Source organism: Halichoerus grypus, chromosome 5 (genome assembly GCF_964656455.1).
Source record: "Halichoerus grypus chromosome 5, mHalGry1.hap1.1, whole genome shotgun sequence".
NCBI classification, from domain to species: Eukaryota; Metazoa; Chordata; class Mammalia; order Carnivora; family Phocidae; genus Halichoerus; species Halichoerus grypus.
Window position 1 is genome coordinate 172,595,147 of NC_135716.1, and position 21,202 is coordinate 172,616,348.

A 21,202-nucleotide genomic window follows, 5' to 3' on the forward strand; every position below is an offset into this window, starting at 1 on the left:
CTGCACTTTCAAGACCAGCTGAAAGTAGAGGTGAGGTTTTGGGCGGCTGGCTGGCTTTGCTCAGTCGACAGCATGCTCTTCTGTTCCTATAGTGAAGTGCAGTGTTAAATAGACGGTTCCCTATTGCTGTGGTAATTAGTCTCTCACCGCAAATAGAGTTGCCTAAAATAACACAAATTTATCATCTCACAGTTCTGTGGGTCAGGGTCCAGCTCCAGCATGACTGGTTCCTCTGCTTAGAATTCCATAAGGCTGAAACCTAGGTGTTGGCAAGGTTGCGTTTCCTTCAGAGGTTCTAGGGAAGAATCCATTTCTCAGGTTGTTGGACTGAGGTTCCCATGTCCTTGCTGGCTGTCTGCTGGGGGTCATTCTGTTTCTAGAGGCAGCCTGCCTTTCCTGCCTCCTGGGCCCCCCTCAGAGACCACCGGGGCCAGCTCCTCCCAGGCTTCAGCTCTCTGACTCTACTCCTGTCTCCTTCATCTGAAGCCTCTCTTTTAACGCCTGTCCACTGCCTAGCTCTCTGCGCCCCTTCCATAAGGCCCACGTGGTTACACTGGGCTCACCGGATGATCCAGGATAATCGCCCTGTTTTAAAGTCAACAGATTAATAACTTTAATTCCATTTGCAAAGTCTTTTTTGCTGTGTAAGAGAAACATAGTCACGGCATGTACCAAGGGGTGGAAATCACAGGGGTTGATCATAGGGGTTGTCTTCCAAATTTTGCTCTCACTTTTGGGTCCTCTCTCTCTCTCTCTCTCTCTCTCTCTCGGTAGGAGGGGTCACTGTGTCTTTTGTGATTTTCTCGTTTCTGCAGGACTTTCATTTTGCACCTCAAGGAGTCTCCCACTTCTAAACACCCTCCAGAAGCAATGCCTTGCAGAGACTAACCCCTCAGTCTCTCCAGAGACTTGCAGAGACCCAGTCTCTATTTTTGCCATACAAAAGAATTTTTTAAAGTTTTATTTTGTCAAATTATCAACTTTCTATTATTGCGTGTAGATTCTGAGTCACAGTTGGCAAAGTTCATTTATGTTTCCTTCTAGAACTTGTATAGTTTCTTTTTCTTTCTTTCTTTTTCTTTCTATTTTTATTATTTTTTTTTATTTTTTTTTTAGAGAGCGAGTGAGCAGGGGGAGGGGTAGAGGGAGAGAGAGAATCTCGAGCAGACTCCCTGCTGAGCGAGGAGCCCGATTCGAAACTCAATCTCATGACCATAAGATCATGCCCTGAACTGAAATTAAGAGTCCAGCCACCCAGGCGACCCATCTTTCTTTCTTTTTTATATTTAAATCAGATCCACTTGGAATTTATCCGGGTGCACGTGTGAAGAGCTGATTCCATTTTATTCGTTCCACATGGCTCTCCTTGTTTCCTAGCACCGGTTTTCGAAAGGTCCATTTATTCTCCACTAACTTCAGCTGCTGCCTTTATGGTATGCTAAAGTCCTATAAGCACTTAGATGTATCTCTGATTTTTCTATTCACTTCTCTTGCTGTATCTATTCATGTACCAGTGCCACCCACTTTATTTGAAATCCAGGGACTTTATAATATGTTTTATAATTTCATAGGGTTAATCCTCTGTCAATGGTTTTCTATTCCAGGTTTTTCCTGGATATTCCTTCTTGTTTTTTTTTTTTTCCCCAAAATGAGCTATATAAACAACTGGGCTAGTGCAAAAGTAAAAAAGGGAGAGAAGTAAAGAAAAAAATTGGTGGAATTTTTGGGGGAATCATGTTATATCTGTACATTAGCTTGAGGGTATTGATACCCTCATGAGGTTGTATTTTTCTGTCCAGGAACATGGTATATCTTCTGTTAGTTCAGATCAATTTTTGTGTCACTCAAGAGTATTTTATAAATTTCCTCACATAGGTTTTGAACATATCTTGTTAATTTCACATTTAGGTATTTTATTTTATTTGCTTTCCTCTGTGGGATATCCTGTTCCATTATGTCTTCTCACTGGATTTTATTTGTAAAATGAGGACTATTGGCTTTAAGAAATATTTTTTAAAAATAATTGTGAAATAGAAGGGAACACTTATTAACTTACTCTATGGGGCCAATGTCACCTGATACCAAAACCATAGAAAGACATAAGAAGAAAACTATAGACTAATATTTCTTATGAATATAGACACAAAATGCTCCACAAGATACTAGCAAACCAAATTATACATCATGCCAAAGTGGGATTTATCCTAGGAATGTAAGGTTGGTTTAGTATCCCAAAATCAATTAATGCAATATACCATATCAATAGAATAAAGGACAAAACCCACATGATCATCTTAATGATGCAGAAAAGGTATTTGAAAAATTTAACACCTATTATGATAAAAACACTCAGGAAACTAGGAGAGAAGGGAACTTCTTCATTCCGATAAAAGGCATCTATGAAATGTCCACAGGTAACATCATACTTAATGGTGAAAGATTGAATGCTTTCCCCCTAAGATTAGGAACAACACAAGGATGTCTGCTCTCACCACTTCTATTCAACATTGGGCTGGAGGTTCTAGCTAGGGCAGTTAGGCAAGAAAGTGAAATAAAAGGCACTGAGATTGGAAAGGAATAGATAAAACTATTTCTATTTACAGATGACATGATCTTTTATGTAGAAAGTCCTAAGGAATCCACTAAAAAAAAACCCCTAACTACTAGAATCAATTAACAACTTCAGCAAGGTTGCAGGATACAAGATCAATAAGCAAAAAGCAATTGTATTTCTACATACTTACAATAAACAATCCACAAATAACATTAAGAAAACAATTCCATGGGGAACCTGGCTGGCTCAGTCTGTAGAGCATGTAACTTTTGATCTCAGAGTCATGAGTTCAAGCTCCACATTGGGCATGGAGGCTCCTTAAATAAAAATGTATAATATCCATAAACATTAAAAAAAAAAACAATTCCATTTTCATTACATCAAAAAAGAATAAAATACTTAGGAATAAATTTAATAAAAGAAGTATAAAGCTTATATTCCAAAAACTATAAAACATTGTTGAAAGAAATTAAAAATACCTAAATAAATGGAAAGACACCCCATGTTCATGGATTGGAAGACTTAATATTGGATAAGATGATACTCTTCAAACTGATGTACAGATTCAAGGCAATCACTATCAGAGTCCCAACTGACTTCTTTGCAGCAATTGACAAGCTGACCCTAAAGTTCATATGGAAATTCAAGGGACAGAATGGCCAAAACAATCTTGAAAAGAACAAAGTTGGAGGACTCACACTTCCTGATTTCAGAACTTACTACAAATTTACAGCAATCTAGACTGTGTGGTACTGGTATCAAGACAGGCATATAGATCAATGGAATGGGATTGAGAGTCCATAAATAAACCTTCGTGTTTATAGTCAGTTGATTTTCAACAAGGGTGCCAAGATTATTCAGTGGAGAAAGGACAGTCTTTTCAACAAATGGTGTTGGGACAACTAGATGCCCACATGACAAAGAACGGTGTTGAACCCCAACCTCACACCATATACACAAATTAATTCAAGATGGATCAAAAAACTAAATGTAAGAACTAAAACTATAAAACTCAAAGTTGTAAATCTTTGTTACCTTAAATTAGACACTGCCGGGGCACCTGGGTAGCTCAGTCAGTTAAGCAGCTGCCTTTGGCTCAGGTCATGATCCCAGGGTCCTGGGATCAAGCCCCAAGTCAGACTCCCTGCTCAGTGGGGAGTCTGCTTTTCCCTCTCCCTCTGTGCTCTCTCTCACTCTCACTCTCTGTCCCTCACTGTCTCTCAAGTAAATAAATAAAATCTTAAAAAAAATAAATTAGACATTGCTTTCTTAGGTATGATACCAAAAGCACAAACAAAGGAAAAAAATAGATACATTGGACTTAATCAAAATTAAAACTTTTGTGCTTCAAAGGATACTATCAGGAAAGAGAAAATACAGCCCATAGATTGAGAGAAAATATTTGCAAATCCTATATCACAATGAGGTGCTTATATCCAGAATATATAAAGAACACTTACAACTCAAGAATAAAAAGACAAATAATCCAATTTAAAAATGGGCAAAGGATCTGAACAGACATTTCTCCAAAGAAGATAAACAGACGGCAATAAGAACAAGAAACGGTGCTGAACATCATCAGCCACCAGGGAAATGCAAATCTACAATGCAAAACTACCATCTATGGTATAGAGATATCATCTCACACCCACGGGGGTGGCTGTAATAAAACAGATAATAACAAATGTTGGCGAGGATGTGGAGAAATGAGTGCCCTCGTACATTGCCGGTGGGAATGTAAAATGGTGCAGCTGCTTTGGAAAATAGTCTGGCAGTTCCTCAGTTGGTTAAACATAGTGTTACCCCATGACCAGCAGTTACAAGCAAGAGAAATGAAAATAGGGCCACATAAAAACTTGTACACTAATGTTCATAGTAGCATTATTCATTATAGCCCCAAAGTGGAAACAATCATGAATGGAAAATAAAATGTAGTATATCCACATGGTGGAATATTATTTGGCAGTAAAAAGGAATGAAATCCTGGGGCTTCTGGGTGGCTCTGTCATTTAAGCGTCCGACTCTTGGCTTCGGCTCAGGTCGTGATCTCAGGGTCGTGAGATCGAGCCCCGTGTCGGGCTCCATGCTCGGCGTGGAGTCTGCTTGAGATTCTCTCCCTCTCCCTCTGCCCCTCCCACTCTGTCTCTCTCAAATAAATAAATCTTTTTTTTTTTTTAAAAAAGGAAGTCCTGACACATGCTCCAACATGGATGAATCTTGAAAACACTGTGTTAAGTGCAAGAAGCCACACACAAAAGATCACATATCGTATGATTACATTGATATGAAATCTCTGGAATAAGCAAATCTAGAGAGACAGAAAGTGGATTGGTGGTTGCCTGGGGCTGGGGGTTGGGAAGAAGCGGAGGATGAGTACCTGTGGGGGTGGGGTTTATTTCTGGATCGTGAGATGTTCTAAAACTGACCGTGCTGATAACTGCACTACTCGGGATATACTAAAAACCATTGAATTGTACGTGTTAAATGGGTGAATTGTATGACATGGGAATTATATCTCAATAAATTTATTACAGAAGTCACTGTGAAAGATTCCAGATCCTTCCAGATGTACAAAAATATATAAAGCATCTTACCATTAACGGCATGTATCTACCATCCAGCTTAAGGAATGGAGCATTATTAATTGCCCACCTGTGTCCTACCAGGTAGTGTCTGTTCTCACCTGGTTATAGGTGATGACCATTCCCATGAACTTCAAACATCTTTCTTTACTAATCAAACTGTACCTGCTCTTTGAGAAAACAGATTATGCACCCAGGAGTCTTGGGGCTCAGGGAGAGCATGGTTACGGTTGCAGCTGGGAGTCACCTGTGTTTGTGGGGAATCTCCATTCAGGCAGACCCGGGCAGGAGATCACCAAAGTGTGGAATCCAAGGTCAAATCAGGGTGGGTCGCCTCTTAAGTCCAGTGTCTGTCACATTTGTAACTTGACTGTGGCTAATGGGACAGTGAGGGCTGCTGAGGCTGAGAGTTTATGCCTCTGCTCCCCTCAGGAATAGGATTTATACAATTTCCTGACATCTTTTAGGACGTGGTGACCCCAGTGTTATGTGTGGAGCCTTCCCAGAGGCTCCTGGATAAAATGTGTTTGTGTGGGATTGTCCCAGGGGACCGGCACGGGGGGCTGATGAGCGGGTTCTTTTCCTGTTTTCTGCAGGGCTGTGGACACAGTAGGTGCTCATTTAGTGCCGGCGGACAGACGGGAGGCAGGCGCGGGTGGATGGGCGGGTCAGCACCCAGATGGCGAGTGGGAGGCTGGAGGTGCAGACAGTGGGTGCGGAGGGCGGACGGATGGCCACGTGGCGCAGTGTCTTCCCTGCTCACTGCTCATCGCCCCCTGACCCCTTGCTTTCAGCTGCGGGCAGCAGAGGTGGAGATCAAAGACCTGCAGTCGGAGTTCCAGCTGGAGAAGATCGATTACTTGGCCACCATCCGCCGGCAGGAGCAGGACTCCATGCTCTTCCAGCAGCTCCTGGAGCAGGTGCAGCCCCTCATCCGCCGGGACTGTAACTACAGCAACCTGGAGAAGATAAGGCGCGAGTCCTGCTGGGACGAGGACAATGGCTTCTGGAAGATCCCCGAGCCCATCATCATAAAAACCAGCCTCCCAGTAGGTCAGGCGCTTGGCTGTCCCCTCAGCCCTCGTGCACGCAGCTTGCCCTCCCGAGCCGGGGCCCGGGCCTTGCTGGCTGTGGGTGCGGCAGTCAGGGGACCTGGGGGCTCCAAGGCGGTGGGGAGCTGAGAGAGAAGTGGTATGTTCTGGAGTCACACAGATGTGGGTTGGAATTCTGCCTCCACTGCTCCCTGTGTGGCCTCTTTGGGGCTCAGTGTCCTCATCTGTGAAATGGGGATCAGTAACCGCACCTTCCGTAAAGATCGCTGGGTGGCTTAGCCTGTGTTCATGTGTGTGAAACCCTTAGTGCCCTACCTGGCACATGGCAAGTGAGTGCTACGTCTGATCACTGTCATGACCACCACTCATCACCTCCCCCAACAAGCCTGGGCAGGGCAAAGATGATTACACCTGTTTTACATCTGAGGCGATGGAACCTCAGAGAGAGGAGAGACTGAACCAGAGTCCCAGTCGGAGCAGTGAGTCCTAGGACCAGGGATAGAAACTGGGTCACCTTCTGCTTTTGCCGCTGATTTCTGCGTGACCCTATGAAGATCACTGTTCCTCTCTGGGCCTTGGTCTGGGATCTTCACAAAGAAGGGGTTAGGGGAGGTGGCCTTGAAGGCCCCTCCACCTCCACCAATCTCAGTAAGGTCTGTCTCCGGCCTCACAGCTGGGAGCGCCCCCCCGTCAGAGAATGTTCGTGCAGGTCCTGCATCTCTGAGTTTACAGATGGCTACTGACACCGCCCTGCAGGGAGGCCAGCCAGCTCCATTTCCCAAATGCAGGCATCCGTCAGTTTCTCCTACGCCCCCCCCCCCCCGACCTGCTCTGTTGAGGAAGCAGGGGAATGGCTGCTTTGGCATCTGAGCCCTCCTGGTCTCTGTTTCCCAAAGTCATCGCATGGCCTGGGCTGGGCAGTGTGCTCCCTGGCTCCAGGCCCGCGAGCTCGGGGGAGTGCTGCCGCCCGCCCTGGCCCTCTGGCCTGCGGACTAGGGACCAGGCAGGGACTAGGGACCAGGCAGCGGTGACTTCAGCTTGTGTTTCTCGTAGCAGTTCCAACAGGGCCGCAGAACAAAGTAGTCCGCAAAACCTCTGCAGCTGACGACGGTGAACCAGGCACGGTAAGGCCTATGGGAGAGGTGAGGCGCGGGGAGCTGGCGGGGTGGGGGGTGGCTTGCGGGTCAGCCTCACTGTAGGGCACTGGGCTTCTACTTTCATCCCACCTGAGGGTCAAAGCAGGAGGCTGAGCCTGGATCTTTTCTGTGTCACTCTGTTGGACCCTCCCCCTGCTCTGGTCTTCATTCAAAGGCACTTACGGTCCTAGAGACCAGAGGGAAAGTAGGTGGTACCGGGTGGCCCGTCCTGCTGGTGAAGGACAGGAGCTTCGTCTTCAGTCCCAGAGGCAGGCCGTACGTTCTGGTTCCCTGGGCCGTTGCTGGTATCCTCGGACCAAAGTTGCCCGCAAGGACCCACAAAATAGTAATTGGGCTTCTGAAGTCACTTTGTTCTCCCATCTCCCATGTTTTGTATTACAATAGAAATAGACTCCTCCAAGCGGAGGTCAGGAAACCTTCCTGTAAAACACCACATCTTTCCGTGTGCTTCTTCACCTCTCGGTTCTGCTTCCCTTGCAATGCTAGCTTCAGGCTCAGGCAGGCTTTCTCGGCGCGGCAGGAAAGATGCTGCCGGCAGCTGGTGATCCAAGAGGAAGAGACCAGTTCTCTTACCACATCTTAAACCAACACTTGTGGAAAGATTCTGATCAGCTCTGCCTGGGCCAGGGGCCTGCTCTTGGACCAGTGACTGTGTCCGGAAGATGTATTTCTGTGGCTGGTTCGGGCTGGGTCACATGCCCAGTTGTGCAGCCAGGGGGTGGGCAAGAGGGAGTGGTGATGTTAGGGCACTGTGAATGATCGCCTCACCAGGACCATGTCAAGGGGGAGAAGGGTAGTCCCTGAAGGGAGATTCAGGCTGAGGCAAACAAGCCCATTAGAGTGGTAAAAAATCACAGTCTTTGGTGATAAGAGATGGGGCTCCAGTTCTAATGACTTTGATTGTGCCCGTGGGCTGAGTCCTGTATTATCTATTCTATGAATATGTCGTGATGGATTTGGGCTATGTGGTACTGGAGAACAAGGCACTTCCCACCCCAGGGAAGGCGGGTGGCGTAGGCTTGGCTGGAGCTGTGACTCTCCTGCCCTGAGCTGCCTGGATCCCACCTCAGGAGTCTGGGGTCTCTAGTAGGGTCCACAGGGTGGGCCGGGAGGCTCAGGGTGGCCCCCACCCCAGCAGGCTTGCAGAGGGGTCTTGTACAAACGAGGGGTCTTGACCCACGGGGATCTGAATCTCAGCAGGAAGAAGACCGCTACAAGCTGATGCTCAGTCGGAGCGACAGTGAAAACATTGCCAGTAACTACTTCCGGTCCAAGCGAGCCAGCCAGATCCTCAGCACGGATCCCATGAAGAGCCTCAGTGAGTGCCCTGCCCACCTCCTGTCCTCCAGGCCCTCCCCGGGAGAGCCCTCCCCGGCCCTCTGCCAACCGTGGGAGAGGCGTGATGGGTGGATTGGGGTCAGGCCCGGGTTAAAAACCCCTTCCCGTCCCTGAGCCTCCGTTCCCTCCGCTGTACACTGAGGGGGTATGCCTACCCCCAGGGTTAGGTGAGATGAGGTGGGGGAGCGGCCCAGCCCAGCGCCTGGCACATGGTACGTGCTCCGTGCCCAGACTCCCTCTTCCTGTCCCCCTTCCTCCTCTGGCACAGAGCTGCAGCGTTTGGTTCCTCTCCCCTGACACACAGTAGGCCTGCACCACACAGCTGGGTGTCCCGCCGTGTGCTGCCCGGGTCCGGCTCAGTTGCTCCCCAGCTTCCGCAGATGCCAGTGGGGTGGCTTTCCTCCATGGAGCCCAAGGGGGCAGACAGGGCCATAGAAGCGGGACACTTTCAAAAGCAAGAATTGAAAATCACTCCGTTCTTCCATTTCTTTTTTTACTTTTTAAGATTTTATTTATTTGAGAGAGAGCATGAGGGCAGAGGGGGAGTCTTAGGCAGACTCCCCATTGAGTGTGGAGCCCGACCCAGGGCTCGATCTCACAACCCTGAGATCATGACCTGAGCCAAAACCAAGTTAAGTGTCGGACACTTAACTGACTGAGCCACCCAGGCGCCCCTCGTTCTTCCATTTCTAAAAGCAAAATCAAAGGCCACAGAGCTTCTAATAAAATATCCACGAAAAGCAAATCTCAGTTCTACGTTGAGACTATTGAGGAGGCAGAGTTCAGTAGAGTTGAGGATCAGGAGGGAAAAAGAGCACAGGAAACAAGTGAACATCAGTTGAGGACCTGGCACTGTGCCCATGTTGCAGATGAGGAAACTGAGCCCCCCCCCCCCGAGGTCACACTCGCACGAAGCTGGGCCCTGAGTGCAGGCCTGTCTGGCTCACTCGTGGGTCAAGACCCCTTGCTTGTACAACTCTCACCTCTGCAAGCCTGGTGGGGTGGGGGCCGCCCTGAGCCTCCCGGCCCACTCTGTGGACCCTACTAGAGCCTCTAGAACTCCAAGCTCCTGGCCCAGACCCTCTGGGGGCCCAGCCGTGGGACCAGACCTCCAGCTGGGTGGGGTGGGGCGGGCTCCCCATCCCTGCACCCCCCTGGCTCACTGGCTCCTCTGCCCCCTTCTTCACAGCGCATCACAGCTCGCCCCCCGGCCTCAGCTCCCCACTCAGCAACACCTCTGCCATCTCGCCTACCCAGGCCCCCGAAATGCCCCAGCCCCGGCCCTTCCGCCTCGAGTCCCTTGACGTCCCCTTCACCAAGGCCAAGCGAAAGAAAAGCAAAAGCAGCTTTGGCAGTGAGCCTCTGTGAACGCGGCCTCCTGCGGCTGTCCTGCCCCGGGGCTTCCGTGAGACTGCCAGCCCCCACCCCCCCCAGGGCAGCCCCAGCCAGTCCTCCTCACCCCTGCCCCCACGGTGTCCGGATGCCCGAGGGGGTCCTTGCCCTGGGAAGAGCCTTTCGCTTCCCTGTTACCCGACCTTGCAGAGGTGCGCTCGGCTCTCCACGCCACGCCAGTATTACATCTGCTCCCCTGCCACAGCCCGCCATGCCCACCCGGGTTATTCTGTGCCTCGATGGGCCCAGAAACCTCAAGGCATTCACCAGCAGCCCCGACACAGTGGGCAGCAGCTTCCGTGTGGATCAAGGACAGCATCTTGGTGATGGACAATTGTGCCTCTGTCCACCAGGCCCCCCTTCCTGGGGGAAGCTGGACGATGTGGGCGCGGGAGTCCTGGGGCAACTGTTCCACGCTGCCCACTCCCAGCTGGTCTGTGGCCTCGAGGAGGCTGCCCCACATGAAGCTGCCCCAATAAACTGCCTTTTACCGATGAGCTCCCTTCCCCAGTCTTCTGACCGTGTCACTGGGGCCCCTCCTGCCACTGCTGCCTGGCCTTCACGGGGAAGGGCTTTGGGAGCAGCGTTTCTTAACTATCTGATGCCTTGAAAACAGGCCGCAGGGTTTCTGCAACTCCCCACACTGGTGAGTACAAGTGCATTTTTCTGGGGAGAGCACCTGAGTGGTCATTAGCTTCTCAAAAGATCTGTGAGTCAGAAAAGCAGGGCCCTTGTTTTGGAAAATAGAGATTGTGTCTTGCTGAGACCCAGAAAAAGGCCAGGTTTGGACAGTCCTCAGGGGCTGTGCTGGAACTGGATGCCCTGACGTGGCCAGAAATGAACGAAGGCTGTCTGGGCTACTGAGGATACCCCCCTCCCCCTGCCCTTCGTATCCCAGGCCCCACCATCTGAGGGAAGAGTCTCGGCCTTTGGTTGAAGAGGAGACTCATTTCACTCTGGGCCCCATCTGTGAAAGGGGAACAGCTGCTCCCTAGAGCTATTGTGAAGTTTCTGTGAGAGTAAGTGATGTTCCCAGTGCATAGCAGGTGCCTTGCGTTAGTCCCCCTTGTTCCTTCTCCTCCATATTTTGCATTAATTTACCGTAGTGGATCCCATAGTCCACATGCCTGGACCAAGCTCATGCCCTGGAGATCAGTCTAACTTCAGGCAGGCTGCAGTACCCATGTTGAGAGGAAGAACAGGTCTTTATGGGGAACAGAGTGCCCTTGTGAAAGGTAGGGCTATTATAAAGGATGGAGAAGATCCTGGGAGGCTTAAGATGGGAATGGCGGGGGGGCATGAGCAAAGGCAGGAGGTGGGGAGTGTGTTAAAGTTTGGAAACTTGCCACAGGGAAGCCCTGAGCAGGGCTGAGAGGAGGATGTGGCTGCTGAGATCAGTTTCAGTGGAGGCCTGAGTGAGGAGTCTTGGGTGTCCCTGAGCTGTGGCAGACTCCTAAGCCACCAAATGGCACCATTGGGTCTGAGTTCCAGGTGGACTGGTGTGGGATCATATGCAGAAGGGCAGGAGCGCTGGACTGGGAACGAGGTAGGGGTGAGGGTGAACTTGCAGGGGGCCATTGGAGTTGGAGAGGAAGTAGAATCAGTTAAGGAGATGGATGGAGGGAGGTTTTGACTTGTGCCCCCACATTCCTGGCTTCGTGGACAAGTGTGAAAGGTCAGAAAGGAACAGCTACCTACTCTCTCCACAATTACCTTCACCATTTGCCCCAGGATTGTGGTGGGGACCCAGGGAGGAACTGATCTTGGTGCTGCTTGTGGTAGGTTTTCCTCAGACCCATGGTGGGGCTGAGGTGAGCCCCATCAATTTAGAAGGGGTGGGAGCCAGGACTACTGAGGGGACGCTCAGCGTCACTCTGCACCAGCTGCTTCAGAACCTGCCCTACAGCTCCCACGAGCCCAGGCTCTTCCAAAGGCACGCAGGTAAGGGGGAGAGCTGGGCCTCGCTATCGTTTCTATTTCCAGCCTGGGAGTGGGCCCGGAGAGACGTGAAATGCCCCAGCAGCAAGGTTAGTGCGAGGGAGGGGGCTGAGAAATGAACCCAGCCTGAGAGTTGCAGTCGGTAGGCCGGCTCGCCGCCCAGCCACGCTGGCTCCCACGTGGGCCACCAGGCCGGGCAGGACAGGCCCGTCCCCAGGCCCCTGGGCCCGTGAGCGGCAGGAGATTCAAAGTGTCCCTCATCTTAGTTTTCCAACCCTTCCTCCCTGGAGATGGTGGAGGTGGGGCCAGGTTCTTAGTCCCGAGTCTATCCTGGGCCTGGGAGGACCCCGCCAGGCAGCACCGAGGAAATAGTCCGTGGGGGCCACTACGGCCTCACGTCCCGTGAGGGACTTGCCGGCCTGATGAAGAGGCGGGATCCAGATCGGGGCGGGAGTCCGGCCTGGGCGGAGCCTACGGGCGCTCGGCCTTGTTGATTGGCTGCGGCTGCGGAGCTGTCTTTCTAGGATTGAGCCTTTTCCTTTGAGGAGGCGGAACCTCTCGCCGTTCCGCCAATAGGGTCCAGAGACTCCGCCCCCAACCGGGGCACTTCCGGTGGTGCTCCCCGCTCTTCTCCATCCCAGCTGCAGCTCCGGCCGTCTGGCCGCGGCGTACCAAGATCGCTTCCGGGTGGTGCTCCAAGACCACGAGCTGCGATTGGGCGGCCTAGACGGGGCACTTCCGGGGCCCAGGTGCTTGGGTTCTTGGCAGGAGGAGGAAGATGGACCCCGGCGCCGCGGCCCGCGTTTGGTCTCTCCTGTGGCTGCTGCTGCCCTTGCTTGGCCCGGCCTCCGCTAGCGGTCCTCGCACCTTAGTGCTGCTGGACAACCTCAACCTGCGGGAGACGCACTCGCTTTTTTTCCGAAGCCTGAAAGGTGAGACCGGGGCCCGAGGGGGCGGCGGGGGGAGAGTCGGGTTGGAAAGGCCCCCGAATCCAGGGCAGCGAGCACCCAGCCTCCCTCCCTCCCACTGATTTTCCACGAAGGGCCTGCCCGCTCTGGCCTCTCGCTCGGGGGTGGTGGGGCGGTCGTGCTCTCCGCAGCGGTGCTTTTCCTTGGCGTCCCGTCTGTCTCAGCTCCCTGTTTCCTTCTCGTCCAGACAGGGCCTTTGAACTCACATTCAAGACCGCAGATGACCCCAGCCTGTCCCTCATTAAGTACGGGGAGTTCCTCTACGACAATCTCATCATCTTCTCCCCCTCGGTAGAAGGTAAGGGCTGCAGGTCGCTCCCAGAACTGGGATTCAAGGCCCACGATTGGTTGATCGCTTTGTTCTGGATCTTGTGCATGTTGTGGGTCATGGCATGGGTCACAGCTCTGGGCACTGCTGCCAAGGAAGAGGAAAATGTTCAGTTCTGACCTGGGCCCAGGAGGGAATGTCTCCTTTCTAAAAGACACAGCTGAGGGTTGTGGGGTCGAGTGTTGCACGGACCGTGGAAGCGCAGGCCCTGCTACCCTGAGAAGGCGCTTTTCTCTTATAAAGGGCCTGGTAGGAAAGATGGAGAGCGCCCCTGCTTGGGTTAGCGTGTGTGGGTAGAGAAAATGGCATGCTATTAAATAGTTTGCCTACAGAGGCATTGTGATGGTTGATGGTAAGAATTGAGATGGATTCAGTTTCTCATGGCTAGAACATTAGCCATAATCTAGCCCAGCCCCCTATTGGAGACTGGACGGGTATGTCCAGGGCCTAGTAGAGAGCTGGTTGTTGAACGAATGAATGTCTTCACTGGCTTATCCAATTGACATTTAAGTATTCCTGTGACAGAGAGCTTACAAGTTGTGCTCAGGTGGATGGGAGCTTCCTGAGAAGGAAGCGAGCTGTGGGTGAGATGGGTTGGGGGAAGGCCGAGCTAGGCTCTTTGGGAATGTCAGAGAACATAAACAGTGTTTATCAAATCTTAATCATTTCATTCTCAAATCTCAAATCATTTCCGTACCTCCTTCCTGATTTTTATTGTATTCCATATCACCCATTAATAATTACTTAATGTTTTCTTTAAATTGATCCCTTTAAAAAAAAACAAACTAACAGTATTTTAAAAGGAAACCAGTAATGAACCCGGTATCACCACTAAAAATAGAAAGCCAGTATCATCACTTATTTTCAGTAGAAGGTAACTATAAATAGAGTAAACGCTGTAAGTTCTAGCCAGCTTCTGTTGCTAAAGGCTGAGTCTGGGGCTTCCACTTAAAGGAGACTAGCAAACATTAGAGAAGTGTTAAGATCAGTATCAAACTGGGGCGCCCGGGTGGCTCAGTCGTTAAGCGTCTGCCTTTGGCTCAGGTCATGATCTCAGGGTCCTGGGATTGAGCCCCACGTCCAGTTCCCTGCTCCACGGGGAGCCTGCTTCTCCCTCTCCCTTTGCCTCTCCCCCTGCTTGTGCTTTTTCTTGCTATCTCTGTCACTATCTGTCTCTCTATCAAATAAATGAATAAAATCTTAAAAAAAAAAGATCAGTATCAAACTAAGACATTCTCTTTGATGAGCAGGCTTGAAAAATTAATTGGAAAGGGAAGAAGTCTCTCTGAGACTCAGTGTTGTTTAAAGCTCTGCCCCACATCACTGTTGCACCTTTTCTGCGCGTAGCACAATAAGTCCCACGTGCTGCAGGAAAGCTTCATGGGCGCTCCTGGGGAGAAGGCTTGTCTGTGCTGGGGGGGTTCATGGTAAGAGTTTGGCCCTGGCTCCGAGGGCCCTCGCGTGGTACTGACTACCGTTAGCCCTCTCAGGTATGAGAACCCGCCCCGGCTTCCTTCCCCATGCATCAGTGGGTTCCTCGCTGACTCTGGGATTAGGAAGCTCACAAGTCACATGCAATGATGGCCATAGAAGAATGATCCTTAGCACATCCTTTGTACCCGGAAAAAACTAGGTCCTGTTTTATAGATGGGCACATGGGCTCAGAAGGGTGGAGGGGTTTCCTAGATTCAAGCCCAGGTAGCTCTGTCACACAGCCTGGGTTCTGGCCACTGTACAAGGATTTCACAACAGTGGCGCTTCTGGACACTTGGGACTGGATGATTCTTTGTTGTAGGGGGCGGTCTTGTGCGCTGTAAGATGTTTAGCAGCATTCTGAGCCTGTACGCACTAGATGGCAGTAGCCACCTCCAGACATTGCTCTTAAGGCAAAATTGCCCCTGGTTGGGACCTACACTGTCCACTGTAGTGTAGTACCAGGAGCTGCTTTTGAATCGTCAGACTCTGCCTGGCCTGTCTGTAGGAGGGTGGATAGATGGCTTTCTGAATGTAGTAGAAGAGGTAGAGTCCCCAGGTACAAGATGTTCTGTCTGTGCTTAAAGAGAAGCTGCTTTTTTGTTTTTTCCTGAAAATTACCCCTCAGAAAAGAGGGCCATTCTCATAGTTGTATCTTTACACAGTCATGTTATGGACTCATAATGGATGTGTAATGGACAGACTTCTCTATCCAGTCTCAGTACATGGCACTTCCACCCTTCCCGTTGCTTGAGCCGGAAATCTTGGGGTTGTCCTTAGCGCCCCCCCGCCATTTCCAGTCTGTCACAGGCCCTGCTGACTTTACCTTCAGAATAGGAGTGCAGGCCCACCTCCTGTCTTCCTCCTCCTCTCTTCCCTCCCTCCTTTTCCCTCCACTCTTCACTGCCTGGATTATCACAGTGGCCTCCTAACCCACTGCTCTGCTTCCATTCTAGTCCCCGTACCCGATTCTCCACCGAGCTGCCAGAATTGTCCTTCAAAAATATAAAGCAGGTCATGTTGGTGTCCTGTTCAAAGGCCTCCAGTGGCTCCTCCTTATGGCCAAGCTCACAGGGGCCTGTAAAGCCTCACGAGCTGCCCTCCTCGCTTCAGCACGGCCCCTTCATACTCCAGCCGAGCCACACTGGGCTCCTAGCTGGGACGGGCTCACCTGCCTCGGGGACCTTGCACCTGTCGTTCTCGATGCCCCCTGTGCTACCTGGGCCACGCTCACACCTCAGATGCTCCGTGCCTCAGGTCTTCCCTGACCAGGCTTTATATGTAGCTCCCCTCCCTCCCACTGTCCTTTTTTTTTCCTGCACACAAAAAATAATGTTATGTAATGACTAAGTGAATTCCTGAGCACTCCCTCCATTACTTTATGTTGAACATCGGGGTGCACTTTGGGGAAGACTCTTGATCTGGTTCTGGATGCTCATGGCAGTCCCCTGACCGGACTGACTGACCAAAGAAAGATACCGTCTCATAAGTACACAGGGTGGAAGTTAATGAGCCTTTTTGGGGATAGAAGCAGTCTACAAAGTGGGTCTGTTACGGCTCTCGTGGATCTAAATCACAGGATTAATAGGGGAAAAGTTACGCATGTGGGCAAATGAGTACCAGTGTCAAGTGACTGCATCATCCTCAGATTCAGAAGTGTTCATTCGCAGACAGTTCAGATGGAAGTGAAATTGATGGGCTCTGGGAAACTGTCAGCCCCAAGTGGTTCCAGTGATGCGGAGACGCTGATGTGAAAGGCGCAGGTGGTGTATCATGAAGTGTGAGTGGGGAAGTGCAGCATTTCTGAACATATGTATGTGACTTGAAATGTGTATAACTAACTTGACAACTATAATTGGTAGCTGTTTTATATGTCATTTATACTTGTGAGAGTTAAAAGTTTATGAATTCAAGTCATTACTTTAGGATCTTCAGTTTGGGGAAATGGGTATATATGGTAAACGACCATCTCATTTCGGGCCACAGAGGGCGCTTCTGGGCTGGATTGTGGCTGGTCCGCGGTCCGCCCTCCCCGCCCACATGTCAGAGGAGCACTCGGGCTCGCTCAGTCTGGTGCTTCTTTCAGATTTCGGAGGCAGCATCAACGTGGAGACCATCAGTACGTTTATCGACGGGGGAGGCAGTGTCCTGGTGGCCGCCAGCTCAGACATTGGTAAGTCTGGCCTGGGAAGGTTTAGTGCTTTCCATCATTTCTCCGGGAAGCTTGGCGAGTTTTACAAATGGAAGCTGCTAGATTGGCGCTCACTGGGCGGGCCTGGGCAGTGAGTGTGGGAACTACAGAGCCATTCAGTCCCTCCTGTGCTTTCCTGTGACCGGAACCAGGGAGATGTGGGGTCTGTTAAGGGCTGGGGACCCTGTTTTTTCCCGATTTTGTTTTGTTTTTGTTCAGGTTGGTGGGGCTTCCCTTACAAAAAGACGACAAGTAGGGGCTACTTGGGCAGACCCCAGAGCATTTTGATAGATTATTTTTTTGTTTCCTATTTTGGCAATTTTCAAAGATGCCTGGCAGTAGGGAGAGAGCAGAATCCTGAAGCCCGCATGCCATCACCCAGCTTCAGCGGGCACAGCACCTGGCCAGTCGGGTTTCGTTTTTCTCGGCATTGACAGATGTTTCTCAGCATTGACAGATGTTTATTTTTTTAAAGATTTTATTTGAGAGAGAGAGCACGAGAGTGGGGGGAGGGAGAGGGAGAAGCAGACTCCCCACTGAGCAGGGAGCCTGACTTGGGGCTTGAGACCATGACGTGAGCCAAAGGCAGACACTTAACCGACTGAGCCACCCAGGCGCCCCAGCATTGCCAGATGTTTAGAACCATTCTGGGTGGGCTTCTTGTTGGGGGTGACGAGGAGGAGAGAAGTCCTGTGAGGCCAGGCTCACCCAGGTCAAGTCTGTCTGAGGTAATTGCTTTGCCCCAACAGGGGTTTTTGTGTATTGTGGGGGGAGGTGGCCAACTGTCGTTGGTGTTACCCACTCAGATTCTGACCCCTGCAGTCAGAATGCCATGCTGTGGTCCTGCGGTCCAGCTGGGCCTGACCTCAGCCAGGTGAAGCTGCAGGGCTCTGGGGGAGAGAGCAAGTCACCAAGATGCCAGGGCAGGTGACCCTGCTTGGCCCAGGGCACACCTGGAAGGGCTGAGTCAGGCATTCCTTGGGTCTGTGCAGGTGACCCTCTTCGAGAGCTGGGCAGTGAGTGTGGGATTGAGTTTGATGAGGAGAAAACGGCTGTCATTGACCATCACAACTATGACATCTCAGACCTTGGCCAGGTAATCAAGCCCTTACAGCAGAGTTCAGCCTGGAAACCGAGAGGAGGTCGGGAGGGAGTGCCTGGCATGGGGGCACCTTTTCCTGACCCCTGTCTTTCCCTCTGCTGCCGCAGCATACGCTCATTGTGGCTGACCCCGAGAACCTGTTGAAGGCCCCAACCATTGTCGGGAGATCATCTCTGAACCCCATCCTCTTTAGAGGTGTTGGGTGAGTGAGCAGGCACAAGGTGCTAGAAACCTGGGAAGGACAGGATCGCTTTCTTTTGTTGGGAAAGTAACCCACACTTGATGATTCGGGGCATTCCTTTCCCTGGAGGATGTGGGTGAAGTTGATTGAGGAAACTCAGACTTCATTGTTGCAGTGGGAGGAAGGCCGCTGTTGCCGCCAGGGCTTCAGCTGTTGAGAAGGCAGGCCTCCTCCCTGTGAGGAAATGGCCCGTAGGGACCCCAGGTCCTTGGGCTCAGTCCTCAGAGTCCCTGTTGGGTGTTCTCTTTTCCTTCCACAGGATGGTGGCAGATCCTGACAATCCTTTGGTATTGGACATCCTGACGGGCTCTTCCACCTCTTACTCCTTCTTCCCGGATAAACCTATCACCCAGGTGAGGGCCTTTGCAGCCTTGAGGCCTCTAGGTCCTGGACCTGGGGGTAGAGCACTTTATTTGAAAATGAGAAGCGGGGCTCCTGGGTGGCTCAGTTGGTTGTGTCCGACTCTTGATTGCAGCTCCGGTTGTGAGATTGAGCCCTTTGTTGGGGAGCCTGCTTGAGATTCTCTCTCCCTGTGCCCCCTTCTTCTCTGTCAAAAAGAAAAAAGGCAGCAAGCAGGAGAGCTCACTTTGCGGGGGCCTGGGGAATGAGGGGTTGGTAGAAGCGGGAAGGGGCAGAGGCCGTGGGGCCTCAGGTGCCACCATCAGGTAGGACCCAGGTGGTTGTGGTCCAGCTGCTTGTCTTTTGCCCGGGCTCTCCTGGATGACAGCCCCCCGTCGTTCCCAGTACCCCCATGCAGTGGGGAAGAACACCCTGCTCATTGCTGGGCTCCAGGCCAGGAACAACGCCCGGGTCATCTTCAGCGGCTCCCTGGACTTCTTCAGCGACGCGTTCTTCAACTCGGCAGTGCAGAAGGCCGTGCCCGGCTCCCAGAGGTCGGTGCTGGGGGGATCCGGGGCGTGTGGTCTGGGGCGCTGGGGAGGGAGGAGCCTTTTAGCTGAGGGGTGCCAGAGGCTACCTGTCCTCACATACTTTAAAATGATTTGAAGACTTGACTTTGTTGCTGTTCCTGGTGTCGGCGCTGCGGACTCTTCAGGGTAGTAATGGCTTATCTGGACGTGGTTCGACGTGTACGTATTGTACAGGCGACCCCCAGAGCAGCACCACCTGACAGCTCTTCCGTGTTCCCTTTAAGCAGGCTACCTCGTATGTCCGGCCCCCAGGCAGAAACTGGTTTTGTGCAGTTTCTCTCAATGAATAGGGACTCGTCTCGCCTCTCAGGCACCGCTGCAGAGAAGCTGGTTCTGGTGCTCTAGCCTCTCGTTTTCCCCTCGTGCAGGTATTCCCAGACAGGCAACTACGAGCTAGCTCTGGCCCTCTCCCGCTGGGTGTTCAAGGAGGAAGGGGTCCTCCGTGTGGGGCCCGTGTCCCACCATCGGGTGGGTGAGACAGCCCCACCCAACGCCTACACCGTCACTGACCTCGTGGTAAGAGCGTCATGGAGCAGGAGGGCCCCCTGGGGTTTGGGCCAAGTTGCTTCAGCTTGAAAGCCTTTATTGAACGTTTCTCTGATGGGCTTAGTGGCCTAAATAAGGAAGAAGAAATGCATCTCTATCCCTAAGAACATCAGTGTGGGTGCAGAGCACCCGGCACATGAGCTGACGGCTAAGGAGACCTTCTTCTGAAGGGCCTTGGCTTTGCTGTGCAAGTGCAGGAGCGGGAGGGCTTTGCGGGCGCACACTGCTGGGAGCCGGGGTCACTGGGGGAACACTGCAGTCGGGTCTGGAGGATGAAAAGGGGGTAGGGAAGGCGGCAGCAGGGAGGCCTGAGAGCACCCGGCCCACTCGTGAGTGGAGTGGTCTGGGTGCAGACGTGGATGGTCCTGTGCCGAGCCGTGGCTGGGAGTTCCTGGCCCGGGGTGGCTGGTGGGGGCTCGCCCTGGAGTTCCTGCCAGGCTCACGAGTGGTTCGGGGCAGCTCTGAGGGTGGTCCCCCCCACCCCCACCCCCGGCTAACCAGCCTGTTGTCTCAGGAGTACAGCATTGTGATCGAGCAGCTCTCAAATGGCAGATGGGTCCCCTTTGACGGTGATGACATTCAGCTGGAGTTTGTCCGCATCGATCCTTTTGTGAGGACGTTCTTGAAGAAGAAAGGCAAGTGGTGGTGCTGGGAAAGCTGCAGGACGACAGGCCCACTGTGGCTTTGCTCTCGTGAGGCAGCAGACCCCTCCTGGTGACTGTCTCGGCTCTTCCCCAGGTGGCAAGTACAGCGTCCAGTTCAAGTTGCCTGACGTATATGGAGTGTTCCAGTTTAAAGTGGATTACAACCGGCTAGGCTACACGCACTTACACTCTTCCACTCAGGTGAGCTAAGTCACAGTCCCCTTTTTGGCTGCAGGGGCCCCGCCTGGGCTGCTGGGTGGCCCGGACCTGTCACCTCTGTCCCGTTGTAGGTGTCCGTGAGGCCGCTGCAGCACACGCAGTACGAGCGCTTCATCCCCTCAGCCTACCCCTACTACGCCAGCGCCTTCTCCATGATGCTGGGGCTCTTCGTCTTCAGCACGGTCTTCTTACACATGAAGGAGAAGGAGAAGTCTGACTGAGGGGCAGAGCCCTGGGACTCCTTAAGACACACAGATGGGGGTTATGTAGGATTGGGTCTTCCTTTATGGTGTTTTGTTTCTTGTTTTTTGTTTTTTATAAAGCTGTGTGACCAGGACACAGCCTTACCTCAGGGGGAGATGCAGCATTGAGTACCAAGGGGTGGGGGTGGGGGACTGATTTTTATGTGTGTTTTTCCACCTAACGCTAAGTGGTATTTTTCATATGTGGTCACATTCATTTCTAAGATAAACATTGCCCTCCAACTTCGTCTGGCCCGTGTGCTTTGCTGTGGTGGGGATGCTGTTCAGTAATGGTGAGACACAAAA

At 51.7% G+C, this 21,202-nt stretch overlaps 2 protein-coding genes across 3 annotated transcripts in view; both read left to right on the forward strand.

Annotated features, from left to right (window-relative positions):
- The window catches only part of KIF17 (kinesin family member 17), a 42,738-nt gene extending 31,730 nt beyond the window's left edge, over positions 1-11,008 (forward strand). The window contains exons 12-15 of one of the 2 annotated variants that reach the window (XM_078073705.1): positions 5,931-6,189; positions 7,242-7,312; positions 8,546-8,663; positions 9,873-11,008. In XM_078073705.1, coding sequence (XP_077929831.1) covers positions 5,931-6,189; positions 7,242-7,312; positions 8,546-8,663; positions 9,873-10,051 — 627 coding nt within the window. In that variant the 3' untranslated portion in view covers positions 10,052-11,008. The remainder of the gene's footprint in view (positions 1-5,930; positions 6,190-7,241; positions 7,313-8,545; positions 8,664-9,872) is intronic. The other variant, XM_078073706.1, reaches the window with a different exon arrangement.
- A 1,668-nt stretch (positions 11,009-12,676) lies between these two features.
- DDOST (dolichyl-diphosphooligosaccharide--protein glycosyltransferase non-catalytic subunit) lies at positions 12,677-21,139 on the forward strand. The gene is made up of 11 exons (XM_036115603.2): positions 12,677-12,945; positions 13,169-13,279; positions 16,869-16,955; positions 17,966-18,069; positions 18,183-18,277; positions 18,576-18,669; positions 19,061-19,209; positions 19,614-19,761; positions 20,306-20,426; positions 20,530-20,636; positions 20,726-21,139. The coding sequence occupies exons 1-11, from the start codon at positions 12,792-12,794 to the stop codon at positions 20,873-20,875; spliced, it is 1,320 nt and encodes a 439-aa protein (XP_035971496.2). The 5' UTR covers positions 12,677-12,791; the 3' UTR covers positions 20,876-21,139.
- Positions 21,140-21,202: the final 63 nt, after the last annotated feature.